General features: G+C 43.4%; 1 protein-coding gene across 8 annotated transcripts in view; it reads right to left on the minus strand.

Annotated features, from left to right (window-relative positions):
- CACNB2 (calcium voltage-gated channel auxiliary subunit beta 2) overlaps positions 1-15,229 on the minus strand; it is a 464,597-nt gene that overhangs the window by 416,755 nt on the left and 32,613 nt on the right. For 4 of the 8 annotated variants that reach the window (XR_015139558.1, XM_086334114.1, XM_086334116.1 and 1 more), the window contains exon 1: positions 8,523-9,276. The exons of 1 other annotated variant lie outside the window; for it this stretch is intronic. Coding sequence is in view for 6 of the 7 variants with exons in the window: in XM_086334114.1 (XP_086190240.1) it covers positions 8,523-8,642 (120 nt within the window). In the remaining variant the exon portion in view is untranslated. Of the gene's footprint in view, positions 1-8,117; positions 10,114-15,229 lie in introns of those variants that run through there. 3 more of the 8 variants (XM_086334126.1, XM_086334115.1, XM_086334129.1) reach the window with 3 other exon arrangements.

Here is a 15,229-nt window from a genome sequence, read left to right on the forward strand (position 1 = left end):
AAAGGTTAGTGAAAATTTATATTACCATTCCCAAATGAAGCTACATTAAGTTCCATGCATATTTAAAATTGAGTCTAACTTGCTAAAATGACTTCTGTATAAGTTATTCAAAATTCTGGAAAATGAGGATCAGAGTATTTCAGATGAAGGAATTAAAAAAAAAAAAAAAGTGAAGGCCAATCCTCACCCAAATGGTAAAAGACAGGAAAAAATAAGTATTCAAATATGTAGCTGCCTAAACTTGGAAAAGAAGTATAGTCTTCTTAACTGGCTACTTCAAATGCAGCTACTTTTATGAGCAATGGGGTTTCTAAATTTTTTTTTAGCAACATTAAGTATCTAAACATCTGCTATTAAATATACGAAATGATTAATAAAGTTTCATGATGTGAAGGAAGAGAACATGGCCGGGCTGTCAAGACTGCCAAGTGTAACCCATAATACTCTCTAGGATACACACAGACCCCTACGTCCCTATGGTCTAAAAGTCACTAATGTCCACTCGTTGCTTCTTGTTAATAGTTACATTCACTTAATAAGGAGAAGGAAATGGCAACCCACTTCAGTATTCTTGCCTGGGAAATCCAATGGACAGAGCCTGGCGGGCTACAGTCCATGGGGTCACAAAGAGTCGGACACCACTGAGCACACACATAGCTTAATAAAACCAGTGAAGTCAACCACAGTAAATAGGAAAAAAAGAAAACTGTGTACAACATCACTCATTACTACAGAGATGCAGATCAAAACTACAATCATGCATCACCTCACACTAGTCAGAATGGCCATCAATGAAAAGTCCACAAACAATAAACGGAGAGGGTGTGGAGAAAAGGGGACCCTCCGACGCTGTTGGTGGGAATGTATATTGATGCAGCCACTATGGAGAACAGTATGAAGGTTCCTTCAAAAATTAAAAATAGAACTACCATACAACCCAGCAGTCCCATTACTAGGAACATACCCCGAAAAAGACCCATTATTTTAAAAAGACACATGCATCTCTATGTTCATTGCAGCACAATTTACAACTGCCAGAACATGGAAGCAACCTAAATGTCCATGGGCAGATCAATGGATAAAGAAGATGTGGCACATATATACAATGGACTACTATTCAGACATAAAAGGAATGAAATTGGGTCATTTGTAGGAATGTGGATGGATCAAGAGTCTGTCATACAGAGTGATATAAGTTAGAAAGAGAAAAACAAATATCATATATTAAACATATATAGAGAACCTAGAAAATGGTGCCCATGAATCTATTTGCAGGCAGGAACAGAGACATGGCAGTGGGGGACAAAGGAGGGATGAACTGGGAGACTGGGATTGATACATGTACACTGTTGTTTTAGTCGCTAAAATGTGTCTGACTCTTTTGCAACCCTCTGGACTGTAGCCTGCCAGGCTCATCTGTCCATGGGATTTCCCAGGCTAGAACACTGGAGTGGGTTGCCATTTCCTTCTCCAGGGGATCTTCCCAACCCAGGGATGGAAGCCACATCTCCTGCTTGGCAGGTGATTCCCACCTGGGAAACCCCCATATATACTCTGTGTAAAACAGATAGCTAGTGGGGAGGTGCTGTGCAACACAGGAAGCCCCGCTCGGTGCTCTGTGACAACCTAGAGGGGGAATAGGGGGAGGTGGGAAGTGATCTGTGTATGTGTATAGCTGATTCACTTTGCTATTCAGTAGAAACTAACACAATATTGTAAAGCAACTATACCCCCAATACAAAAATAAAAAAATAAATTACCTCTCCTAAAACAGTAGACAAGTAACATTTCAGAAACCAGAAAAAAATTTAAGAAATTACCACAAATATATGAATGACATTAAAAAGATATTCACCAAGATTATGTTAATATCATCTTCATCTGAAAGACTGTTTTCTTTGATACTAAATAACTTTGAAAGTTGGATTGCAATCTTAAACTCAGCAAATGGTCACATGTCCACAGGTCATTGAAACCTAATCTCTGTATGATTGGAAGCAGACAGTAGTTAATCACAGAAGACACCAGTTAACTAGAGACTTCAGCCCAGTTTTGCACACAAAGTTGGTTTGGTGGCCCCTGGGAATAGTTTTGAAGATGTCAGCTTCTCTGGTTGAAGAATAAGGTAACAGTTCTCCTCCCTATGAACTGCTCCCTGTAAGCATAATGCTGATACCTGAAATTAGTTTCCAGCCCTCTTGATCAGCTTCACTGATATTTATCCCTTCGAAATGCAGACTTTCCTCATCTTAGGGTCTGAAGCAAAGGCAACCAAAACTCAACAGAGAGGACTCCGACAGTTAATATCCTTATTTACCATCAGTTATAGGTGAACGAGGCTATCAGATCCTTTACTAGGAGAGAAGGCAGTGAGATATCTCCTCCCTAGAAAAGGGAACAGGGCAAGTTCTCCATATGCATTGGTTTACACAAAAGCAGAAAGGAATCAAGAAACAGAATAAATAGAGCTCTTCAGGTAGAGAAGCGAGAGGAGACAAGGCCAGGGCAGGAGATGGTCAAGGGCCAAGCTTGCCTTCTTCACGGTTTACCTCCAGCCATGTCTGGAAAGAACTCTTAAGGCAGTCCCAGTCACTTAAGTGGTGTCATAATTAATCTGAACTCCTTGTCATTGTGAAAGGCCATGTTGTGCCATAAACTCTTGGCAGGTCCAAGACAAGTCCCCACAGTCACAAAATCTAGGAGGGCAAATTCTCTACACACACAGGATTAACATATTTTGCTCAGCTTCTCTCTCTTTTTATTTGAGTATAATTGCTTTACAGTGTTGTGTTAGTTTCTACTGTACAGCAAAATAAATCAGCTATATGTATACTTACGTCCACTCATTTTTGGATTTCCTTCCCATTTAGGTCACCACAGAGCACTGAAGTAGAGTTCCCTGTGCTATACAGTAGGTTCTCATTAATTATCTATTTTATGCATAGTATCAATAGTGTGTAGATGTCAATTCCAATCTCGCAATTCATCCCACACTCAGCTTTTCTTAAAAGGACCAAGACAACAGACTATATAATTCAATGAAACCAAATAGAGCAACAGGTAAACTAATTCTTTACATAAAAGGAAAATAAAAAAGAATAGGAACATAAAACCACAAAACCAACTAAACCTCCAGTCACTCAGATAGTCAGATGTTGTGTTTTGAGGTCTAAAATGCACTCAGAAATCCTGATGAGCAGGTTTGTAAATTTCACCCAGGCACTGCCAGAACAAATCCCATCAGAGAGGCAAGTGATGGAGGCTGGGGGCAAAGGTTAGACAAGCAAGGTTAGAGGGGCAAGACATGGAAGCCCAGGACCCAAGTCCATTATGCGAAGAGGCTGTAAAGGCTGAACTGAACCTCAGACCCCAGAAAGTCTCTGGAAAGTGGTACTGACCTGGGGGAAGAGCTGCTGCTCTTTTTAGATAAAGCACCTTGCTGCACGATTCAGGCTGTTGCCCTGACCAGGCTGTATTAGACAATGTGCTTGAGAAGCATCTGGCAAACTCTGATGGGGTGGAGCCAGCTGGGTTTCGTTGCCAGGAGCAAAACAAACAGGCCCTCTGCTTACTGTGGGTTCATCTCCAGGTGCAATTGGAGGTGCTGGTTACCAGCTCTTTGAGGCCTAAGTGCTGAGATCCTGCTCTTGCTTCACCCGTTTCCTCCTCTGCTGCATCCTGGTCTTAGTTCCTTTCACCCTGAGTTTGCATCCACCCAGCCTCCATCCAGATCTGTTCAACTCCCCAGAGAACTCCCAGTGCTGTGCTTTTAGACTAATGCTGTCCAATAGAAATAAAAGTCACCTACGTAATAGGAATTTTCTAGTAGCTCTATTAAAATGGTAAAAGGCAACAGAGCAAGTGAATTGTAATAATGTATCTGGCTAAATGTATCAAAGGGCATCCGTGGTGGCCCCGATGGTAAAGAATTCACCTGCAATGTGGGATACCTGGGTTCAAAAGATCCCCTGGAAGAGGAATGCAACCCACTCCAGTATTCTCGCCTGGAGAGTCCCCACGGACAGAAGAGCCTGGTGGGCTGCAGTCTATGGGGTCGCAAAGAGTCAGACACGACTGAGAGACTTTCACTTTCATGTCCCTGTGATCCTATTTTTGATACATTATGCTGTGCTGTGCTCAGTCTCTCAATCGTGTCCTACTCTTTGTGACCCCATGGACTGTTAGTCCATGGAATTCTCCAGGGTAGAATACTGGAGTGGGTAGCTGTTCTCTTCTCCAGGGGATCTTCCCAACCCAGGTATCAAAACCAGGTCTCCTGCATTGCAGGCAGATTCTTTACCAGCTGACCCACCAAGGAAGCCCAAGAACACTGGAATGGGTAGCCTATTCCTTCTCCAAAGGATATTCCAGGCCCAGGAATCAAACAGGGGTCTCCTGCAAAATACAGGTCTCCTCTGAACCTCTGAATGAACTTGACTTTCATTGAGATAATATCCTTGAGATTTCTTCATCTGTATATATATTTTTATATTTTAATTCATTTTTAATTGGAGGATGGCTTCCCCAATGGCACAGAGGTAAAGAATCCACCTGCAGTGCTAAAGACATGGGTACCATCCCTGAGTCTGGAAGATCCCCTGGAGAAGGAAATGGCAACTTGCTCCAGTATTCCCACCTGGAAAATTCCACGGACAGAGGAGCTTGGCAGGCTACAGTCCATGGAGTCACAAAACAGTCTGACATAACTAACTGACTGAGTAGACACACAATTGGAGGATAATTGCCTTACAACGTTGTGCTGGTTTCTGCCATACAATGTGAATCAGCCATAAGCAGGCTAAGTTGCTTCAGTTGTGTTTTATTCTTTGTGACACTATGCAATGTAGCAGGCCAGGCTCCTCTGTCCATGGGATTTCCCAGGCAAGAATACTGGAGTGAGTTGCCATGCCCTCCTCCTCTAAGTATACCTAAACATATATATACATATACATATATATATGTCACGTGTATTTTGTATTTTTAAGTTATCTGCATTTTTAGTTGATTTGTACCTGCCTACTTATTTGATCTATATTTTGATGTCTTTTAAAATGTGTATTTTACACATACAGCACATCTCAGTTCAAACCAGTCACATTTCAAGTGCTCAGAAGTCACATGTGGCTAGTGGCTACTGTGGTGGACGGCACAGATTTGGAGTTTTGGAGGCACAGCGTGCGGTCAGCAACTTGACTGTGGAGGCAGACTGTGTCCAAGTTTGCACCGAGATTGTTCAACAGGTTACCTTAAAAGGGATGTGATGTGCTTAAATCTGAACTCTTAAGAATTTGCAGTTAGATTGTCACTTGCTTCTCATGTAAGAAATAGATCTATTTTGTTTATGACCATATCCTAGGGTTAGAGAGTAGGAGGGTGCCCCCTCCCTCGGCAGGATTTCTGACCAGAAAAAAGATCAGTGGGCAGTCTGTGGAGTTCCATCTTTTGCTTTGTTCATATAGAACGTGCAGTATAACCCAGAGGTGAAAGAGAAAGGATTCTTCAGACCAATGACTGCTGACAGAGATATTTCACAAACGAAAACTCCATTTCTCAGGGGATTTACAATGACTCAGTGTCGCAAAACAGAGGGATGCTCCAGAGACTGTCTTTTTTCCCCAGGTGGTTTATTGCTGGCCTAGCCCACCCGGAGACATGGAAGAGATGCCTTGCCAAATTTTCACAGCCCTGTGATGACATGATTTATCAGATATCAAATAAACAAGGCAATGTTTCCCTCAGATAAGGGCTGTGATATGAACACAATTCAGGGGGAAATGCTTTCATTTTTGGAAGGTAGAGCAAGGAGAAGGATGCTGATGCAGCTGAATGTTTATGCCTCTTACCTGCCTCTGTTATCCCTTCCTCCCTGCCTCTATCATTCAATCACTTGTAATTCCTATGGACTGGGTCTCTGGACTGTGTCCATCCATAGTCCTGTCCTATCTATTATCTTTTCTCTCTTTTCAGTTTAGACCTCATTACTTCTTGTCCAAACCGTTACATCGATCTCCCCCCAGCAGCTCTACCTCTGGACTCCTGAGACTCCCAACTGCCTTACAGCATGCTTCCAGGTGAATCTTCTCCATGAGCTGTTACACTGCTCCTTCCCTCAACCCCTTCCGAGGCTTTTTGTTGTTCATTACATTTCAGGTTCCAAAGCCTTCAAGATGTGGCCTCAATTGCCTTGTCAGACTTCTGCTTGACTAAGCTCCAATCCGTACCTGTCCACGCTTTTCAAACTAGGGATTACAAATGTATCAGACTTGTAACTGCTGTTACTTGGCAGTCAGAATAGCTCCCTGAAGAGCTCTGGAGCATCTCTCTGATAATCTGCTGAAATATGACCCAGACTCTAAATCCCTTCTCAAATGCCACCTCTTCCATGAAGTCCTTACAGATTACTCCAAATAGAGTTATCTGTGATCTTTTCCTTAGCAACCATCTAAGATTCAGTATTTCTCTTAAAGCCCCATGCCATACAATAGTCATCCATTCATCACCCTTGCAGCTACTGGAATGTATATGCTATGAAGGTAGCAAGTGTGTCTTCTCCTTTCTGAATCATTTCCATGTTTGCAGCAACATCACAAATACTTGTTGCCTTACGTTTAACTACATAAATCACTAAGTAAATTAGTGTCTCTTATCTGAATGCAGTCATGCTTTCTATTTTGCCCTAACTTTGATCTCCAGGAATTCAGGAACTCTATTTTTATCATAAGAATAAAAACTGAAAAAAAAAAACAAAAACCCTGAAGGAAGATCAAAGAGAAAAGAGGATCTAAAAGTCCTTTTCTCTATCAATATTTAAGACCTTCATCCTAAAAAAAAAAAAAAAAAAAAGGAAGTCCCTGAGTACATTTCTTGCTCTCATCTAACCTAGTGAGTATCTAGATAAAATCAGGAGCCTAGAACAAACGTGACAGGTGTTGGTAAGAATTCAGGCCCACTGGCAGAGGCCAGATGGAAATGTAGGTTGTTAGTTACATGTCCCCACTCCGTTCTGGCAGCCTAACAGCCCAAGGCTGACTAAAATCTAGCTGTCTTACCTCTATGGGAAAGAATGAATTCCTCTACAAAAGACGTGGATTTCTGATTAAACAAATGATTGGTTTCTACATTTTTTTCCCCTGCATTTCAAATCAAAATGAATGGTGTGTTTTAATCTGCACTTTTAATTCCCAGTGATAAAGTTCAACAAAGCTCCATGACCATGCCACTGGAACTACCATTATTAACGGTATTAAAATAGCTAAAGCAGTCAGTTTCTATTACCTATGAAAATAATTAAGCAGCCAAACATTTTACTACTGTGGCCCACTCCTGCCCTCCTTACTACAGTAAATAAGACTAAGGCATTCTCTCCAGCATATACAAATATAAAGTACACAAATCATGTACTTAGACATTTGACATACGAATAAAACTATAGAATCTCCCCACAATTTACAATCTAGCAGGCGGAGGTTTGAAATCAACAAGCCAGCATCATTAAGCAGAGACATTCTCCAAAGTGATGCTTAAATGAAACCCTAACCTCTTTGCCAAGCAGCCCACAGTTAGGAGTCTTAAAATATTTCCCTGCTAGGAGAAAAGTTGAGAGACTCCTTACCGCTGAGAACTGGAGGTGTCTGTAATCCAAACTGTACCTGCCAAAGCCTTACGTAAAAGCCACCTTATCACTGCCCAGTGCCTACAACTGACATCTCCTATTTCACAACGAGTAGCAACCCGGAATTTCCCCAGAAACCGCTAATTCTCATCAGAAGGTGGCCTCGGAGCTCTCTGAGATGGCTAACATTTCAAGACCAGGGGAAAAATAAAAACTTTCGCGTCCCCAACTCGCTCTCTTCTGCAGCGAGCGAGGGGTCCAGGCAAACCTGGCCAGTGCCAGGAGAGGAGCCGAGCTGTCCCAGCGGTGTAACGCCCGGGTGTCCAGGGGGGTCGCAGCTGCTTGTGGGGAGGCAGGGGCAGAGCGCCCCCTCCCACGCCCCCCTGCCCGCTCCCACCCCATCACATGCCCCCTACTCCCACCCCGGCTCGGAGCTGGTCTAAAAGGGTCGGCGTCGGAGCAGAGTTGTAGACCCCCCCCCCCGTACCCCCCACCCCCGACTCACGATCTTGAGCAGGTCTAGTCCGCCCGCCTGATTCATGGCTGTCCATGCGCCTCTCCCGGGAAGGGGCGAGGAGGGCTGGCCTCGGGGGGCAGCCTCTGAGGACCTGGAGGTCTCCCCCGCCCCCTTCCCACTGGCTTTGGGGAAGCAGAGGAAAATGGAAGCCGGAGAAGAGCCGGGGGGGGCGGGGGGTAGAGCAGGAAGGCGGAGAGGAGCTGGGGGCGCCGGCGCCCGGAGAGGGAGAAGTGGGTGGCAAAGCGCGAGGGAAGGAGGCGGCGGCGGCGGGGAAGACCCAGGCCGGAGCGGACGGCCGGGCGAGGGATCTTAACAGAGCAGGCGGCGGGCGGGATGGAGCCCCGGCGCCCGGGCGGCTCACAAAGGAAGGGGAGGGCGCGGCGCTCTCGCTACCTGTGCGGCCGCTCCGAGCGCCCCCGCGGGAGCCGCGTTCTCCAGCAGTTCCATCTGGATCTCCTGCGCCACCGCCGCCGCCGCTGTGGGAGGCGACTTGGACATGTCGTTCTGGACCATTGGCGAAAAGTCGGCCGGGAGCCAGCAGCCAGGCCCCCCCGCCCCACACCCCCCGGCGGTGGGTCCCCTCCTCCTTTCCCCGCCTGCCCGCTCCAGGGGCCGCCCGGGGGCTCGAGGCGCTCAGGGTGTGGGGCGCGGCCGGGCCAGGTTGAAACGCAAGGCGCGGGGAAGCCGGGCGGCGGGGGCGCTGGCAGGGCGAGCGCCGAGCGGGCACGGGAGCCGCCGGCGCCTGGGCAGGTCCTCGCCGAGAGGGAGGGCGCTCCGGCCGCGCGAGCCCAGGGGGAGGCGCGTCGGCCGACGAGAGTGACAGGCCACCGAAACACCCAAAAGTTCCCCGCGGGAGGCGCGGGCCGCCGGGGCCCCGGGCGCAGCCGCCGCGCTTCGCCGTGGCACGCGCGCTGGAAAGTTTTCAAAGCCGCGAAAGCGAGGCCTCGCGCCCGGGGGCTTCCTTCCCCCGGCTGCCCAGTTCTACTCCCTCCGCTCCCCGCGGGCGGGAACAGGTCGCTGCTGCGGGGAACCCGCGAGGCTCCGCGCCAACCCTGCGCTCCTGAAACCTCTCGAGGCCTCGAGCAGCCCCGCAGAGCAAGTGCCTCCCAAGGACCTCCCATCCCACCGGCCGTGGAAATCACTGGACGACGGCAGGAGTGAGGAGCCGGACCAGACGTGGGGCTGATGGGTGTGACCTGAGGATTGCGGTCCCCCACCCGAATCTGCAGCTGGCCTGGGCTGCCGGGTCCAAATAGACCATTTCCACGTCCGAAGGTTTTTCCTTTACAACTCCGGTTTGTCTTCACCTTTGCAAACCGCTTCTTGACTTTTCGGTAGAGTTGAGGAGTCTTCCTGTCACATTTTGGGGAAAACAAGCATTTCCTTAGGATTCTGAATCTTAATCAGAGAGTAGCAGCCATAGTAAGAATGTTTCCTTCACAACATAACTTTCAGCTCTTCCTAGTAAGAGTGTATACACACACACACACACACAGGGTAGCTCTTATTTCAACAACTTTTACTACGGTGGAACTCTATAGAACAAGTTTTTCCAGCATCAGTGTTGTTTTGTAACAATAGAAAGTATACATTGGATACTGAAATATACATATGGAAATTTACTACAATAGGCTTCATTCAGCTGCCTTTTTTTCTTTCTTTCTTTTTTTTTAACCGTGAGATAAAGGAATCCGCCTGCAATGCAAGAGGCACTAGTTCCCACCCTGAGTTGGGAAGGTCCCCTGGGGAGGAAATGGCAACCCATTGCAGTATTCTTGCCTGGGAAATCCCACGGACAGAGGAGCCTGGCGGGCTACAGCCCACAGGGTTGCAAAGAGTCCCCACGACTGAGCCACTGAGCACACACTAAATTATTCTGGGATACAGTCCTTGTTCTCAAAGATAAACATATCCATCTCCATCATACATTGTTTGAATCAGGCTTAAAGAACTAGTGTTGGTATGATTAAAGATTTGGGCATATCCAAAATGCTATTGCTGGTTTTTCTAATCTTTGGTGTTAATATTGTCATTGTAATTTAAATGTTACTGGGTGTTCAAAAACAAACTTGAAGAATAAGAGGTTAGATATGTGGTTCCCAGAGGTGGGAGGGGTATTAGCTGAAGGCAGTCAAAGGTGCAAACTCCCAGTTATAAGGTATGTAAGCACTAGGAATGTAATGTTCAAGATGAGAAATATAATCAGCACTGCTCTATGTTACATGTGAGGGCTGTTAACAGAGTAAAGCCTAAGAGTTCTCATCACAAGGAAAAATTTTTTTGTATTTATATGATGATGGTTTTCACTAAACTTATTATGATAATCATTTCATAATGTATGTAAGTCACATTATTATGCTGTGCACCTTAAACTTAAGCAGTGTTGTAATTCAATTAAATCTCTATTAAACAGAAGCAGTGAAAAACTGGTTAACAACATTTCACAATAATAATAAAATCACATTTTGTAAAGCAACAGAGTGGGAGTTAGGAAGCTCTTGGTTAGGATATGGGTGGGTATCCAGCTAGTGAGGGAGGTGGCACTCTCTGCTTTGCAGCCATGGCTAACAGCCTTCTGAAAATCTTGGCTAAGATTTTTTTTTTTAATTTTCATTTATAAAAATCAGCAGCAGTTTTGCATGTGTGCATGTGCATATGTATGCATGTATGTACATAAGAAAGTGGAAAAGACTAGGTATTTAAAGATTTTGGAGTTATAGTCTCTTTGAGCGTCATGATCTGCTGATATTTTCTTAAGATAATGTTTAAATTCTTCTTAAGAACATTAAAGGACAGATAACATTAAATCTGGTTTTAGATTAGAGTGTAAATTCTGTGTGGGTAGGAGCCACGCTTATTCACTTGAGCACACTCAGAATCTTGATTAGAAGCATGGACAAGGAAGATCAGGAATTTTGTAGTTTACAGTCTACTTAGTAAACACTTAGAAATCAGTTAATGCATACTTGAAGGAATGAATGACAGATGCATTCTAATATTGTTTTAAAAATATCAGGTTTGATGAAACTTGTTTCCCCATGACATCTATTGGATTTCTTATAGTATACTTAATTATCTGTGCATTTGATTTTAATTATGAACATTTGGGAAGTAGAATTTTATCTTTCATCAGATTTTTAAAGAGACCACAAAATAGAAAAACAACCTTGCAAATCATTTAAAATAATGCTTATAGCCAAAGGGCAAGTCAAGTTTGAATTAAACATTTAAATGATAGAGTGTATTTTATTCATTCCATTAATTTATGATACAGAACGGTGTTTTCTGTTTGTCTCTGCCACTAGACAGAGTTCTTGGGGGCAGCCAATTGGGTCTTACTCATTTTAGCATCCCCTGTATCCAGCATGGTGTCTGACACTTAGTTGGAACCTGAAAACTCCTGTTGCATAAATGGATGAATGAATGATCTGTCTTCACATGTTTTAAAAGACAGCATATAACTTTGCAAATTTTAAGATACAAAGACATTTACCTAATCACAACTTTTATGGAAGGATTATATTAATTCTTTCCTTATAACCTGTGTAATTTAATTAGCTTATATTGAACAGTAACACTATACAATGTACCCATTCAGGCTGTAGCCTGACTTGTCATAGTTTTCAAATAAAAAGTAACACCACATTGCACCTACCTAAAAAAGGGAATAATGTCAGAATAGATGGGGGTAGGGGGTAAATTCTTGGGAAATTTATCATGGATGTTTTCTATTATGGTCAGTTTTGTTTTTAACTTGACTTGTGCAGTACTTAAAAGCCACAGATGAAACCTATAATTTGATATGGAAAGCCCAATTCTTTTCAATGTTGAAAGGTATGCAGATGCTCCCCAGTAATAATGGATGTACAATCATCAGCCAAGGCATTTAAATGCAGATGACTAATTTGTTCAAGCTGTATGTGAACTCCGGTCTGCTCATTAGTTGTTGTAATGGACAGGCATATTCTGGGCATTATTAATGCTCTGAGATGAGAACAGAGGCAAAAAAGAAACACTGGCCAAGGAAGCCAGAAGTTTTATAAGAGTTGGGTTTTCCCCTCTTGCAAATGGAAGAACCAGTGATTATAATTACCTTACTTCTCTCTTGCCTGTAGATTTGTGGTTGTATTTAAGACCTTGGAGTAAGAGTTTTTTAGGACAGATATGCACCAGTGTGGTTTCTCATCTTAGTAAATCATTTTCCATCTCATTTATGGTTCTAGATTTCAGACATTATTAATGGCATTTTCATAAGGGTATACCTGTATCAGTCACTGGTAAATGAATTGTTATGATACATTCCACTAATTTACACACTTGCTTTTTGAGAAGTATAAAATGAATGCCCTGAATCAGTAATTATTATTTAAAAGCATATAAAGGTGCAAGTGCATGCCATTAGAGGGTTGTACATGTGCGTGTGTCTGTGTGTGTGTGCTGTGTGTGTGTATAGTGAAAGGTTACAACTGAGATGTGTAAGTGGTTGGGGAAAGCTTAATTTCACTTCCAAAGTAAAGACTTCATTAGAAGTAATAAGATTTCATGAGTTCTTAAAACTATCCAAGAGACAGAGGTCTGGAATATCCAATATTGTATAACTTTCTAGTTTTTAGTTTCACATTGATTTATAATTTATGATTTGATTCTCATCCAAATTATAACTATAACAACTGGTACTTTGGCTTACCAAAGTACTTTGCCAGGCCCTGTGCTAAGGATTTATATATGTCATCTCATCTGTGAAGTAGGTATTACTGTTCCCTAAGTTAGCATAGGTCAAATTTCTATAGCAAATAAGCTCTAAGTATTTAGTGGATTAGAGAACAAGAAATGCATTCCTTTGATGCTGGGGTAAATGGTTCACCATCAGAAGGGGCTCTGCTTCATACTCACATTTAGGATCAAATTTTTGAGCAACGATCTACCATTTTGAAAAATGTGGCCATTGGAACATACATGGTGGACAGGTGGAGCTTGCAAATTGTTATTGGCCAACCTTGGAGGTATTCTGGATCTCGCCTACTTACATTTTATTGGCTAAAACTCTATCCCATGAAAAACCTACAAGTCAAGTTGTGAACCATAGTCCAGTTAGGAGAGTGAATTTTGATGAAGAATTAGCAGACTGACGTCACCAAGCCCGAATAGCTGACAAGTGGCAGGAATTACACATGAGTTTTTTACACCCCAACTTTATGACCTGTTTTCAGTTGCCTGGTGGACTTCAATTACTCTGCCACCCAGGTTAAGACTGCATTTCTGGTTGGAGAAACAGATTTTCGTATTTCTATTGCTGCATGCTGTGATGACTACATTCATGTACTTGCTAGAGATAAGCCTGCTGTGAATAGTAGAAATGTTATTAATCCATGTCATTGTATATGTGTGTGTCTGCTATAATCCAGGGCAATAGAGATATTGGCATTGAATGAAGTACTTACTGAAATACACAGTAGACTAGGCAACACAGGTTTATAAGTGAGTAATGCTTTAAATGTACAAGATGGAACCTTTGCAGTTATTTCTCTTTGCTGGGCAGTTACCCACATCTCACTGTTTCATGCTTGATCATTCTGCCCTCTGCCTGGAAGGACATCCTATTTCACTTAGCTAACACCAGTTGCTTTTAAAATTCTGTTCCAGGAAGCTTACCCTTATTACTCTGGTGTGGGATGAAATTCCTTTCCTTGCTTTAAAAAGAAAAAAGTGTTTTGGTTTGTTTGCACTTACCAGCTTGAAAGAAAATGACCATGTCTCTCTTCTGCACAAAACTAGCTGCTTCTGTTCATCTTTATTTTTTTAAATTTTCATTTTATACTGGAACATAGTTGACCAACAATGTTGTGTTTCAGGTGTACAGCAAAGTGATTCAGTTATACATATACAAGTATCTATTATTTTCAAAATTTTTTTCCTATTTAGGTTATTATAAAATATTGAGCAGTGTTCCCTGTGCTCTACAGTAGGTCCTTGTATGACGTGTTCATCTTTATACTCCTAGATCCCTTGTCCCACACTCACTAAAGATTAGCACAAACTTAGGGATTTCCTTGGCAGTCCAGTGGTTAAGACTCTGTGCTTCCAGTGCAAGGGGTTGGGGGTGGGTCCGACCCCTGGTCAGGGAACTAAGATCCTACATTCTGCATGGTGTGGCCAAATAAATAAATATCAAAGCTTAATAAACCATTTTTAAAGGCAAATTTACGTGAACACAACTGTTCAGAAGCAGCTAAACACAGATCATTTCAGATTGATCAACCCTCCTATTAATATGTCTGTAAGTGAAGTCAGTATTTGATTCTGATTCCTTGCTTTCAGCATATAACACATGATTCAATCTTTAGGGGTTTGCTCCATAAACCAGGGAACAGGAAGAAGGACTCTTTTGCACTTGGGGAATACAATCTTCAACCTCTAAAAAAATTCCTTTGGCCTTGGGATAGAGTGATGTAATGATAAAAAAGGAAAGTTCTGAGATAAAATCATATTTTTCTCCCAAACACAGATGCGTCTTTGTTCACCGCTCTTTCACACCCCACCCCCACCCACCATCACTACTCCAGTATTCCTCTCTTCCTTTCACTCTTTCCTGGCTCACTCTTGGCCTCCCCAGTCAGAAATAAACACATCTCAGAGAGCAAACCAAGCTTTCCTTCCTCTGGTTCTCTTTTAGGTCCAGAAACAGGTACTGTCCAGACTTCTGCATTTAAGTAGCTCATTTTAACACTCCAGACTTGTCATATTGTCAAGCTGAGGCAGGTCTTTTGAGTAGTTCCCCCCACAGTTGTTCATTAGCATCATTTAAGATGTGACTACCTTGTGAGGTGTTTCGTCTCAGCTTAAGAGACCCATTTCTCCAGGGGAGAAAATGCTTCCCTGGTGGTCCAGTGGTTAAGAATCCGCCTTCCAATGCAGGGGATGTGGGTTGGATTCCTGGTCTTGGAACTAAGACCCCACATGCCTCGAGGCAACTATGCTCCTGTGAGCCACAACTACTGGGGGTGCCGCAGCTCCGCTCCCTCCACATGACTAGAGAGAAGCTTGAGCAATGCAACGAAGAGCCCATAAGTACCAACCAAGATCCCACATGCTGCCACTAA

This window comes from Bos grunniens, chromosome 13, assembly GCF_055505025.1.
Source record: "Bos grunniens cultivar Pamir isolate PY7600 chromosome 13, Bosgru_T2T1.0, whole genome shotgun sequence".
Taxonomy (NCBI): Eukaryota; Metazoa; Chordata; class Mammalia; order Artiodactyla; family Bovidae; genus Bos; species Bos grunniens.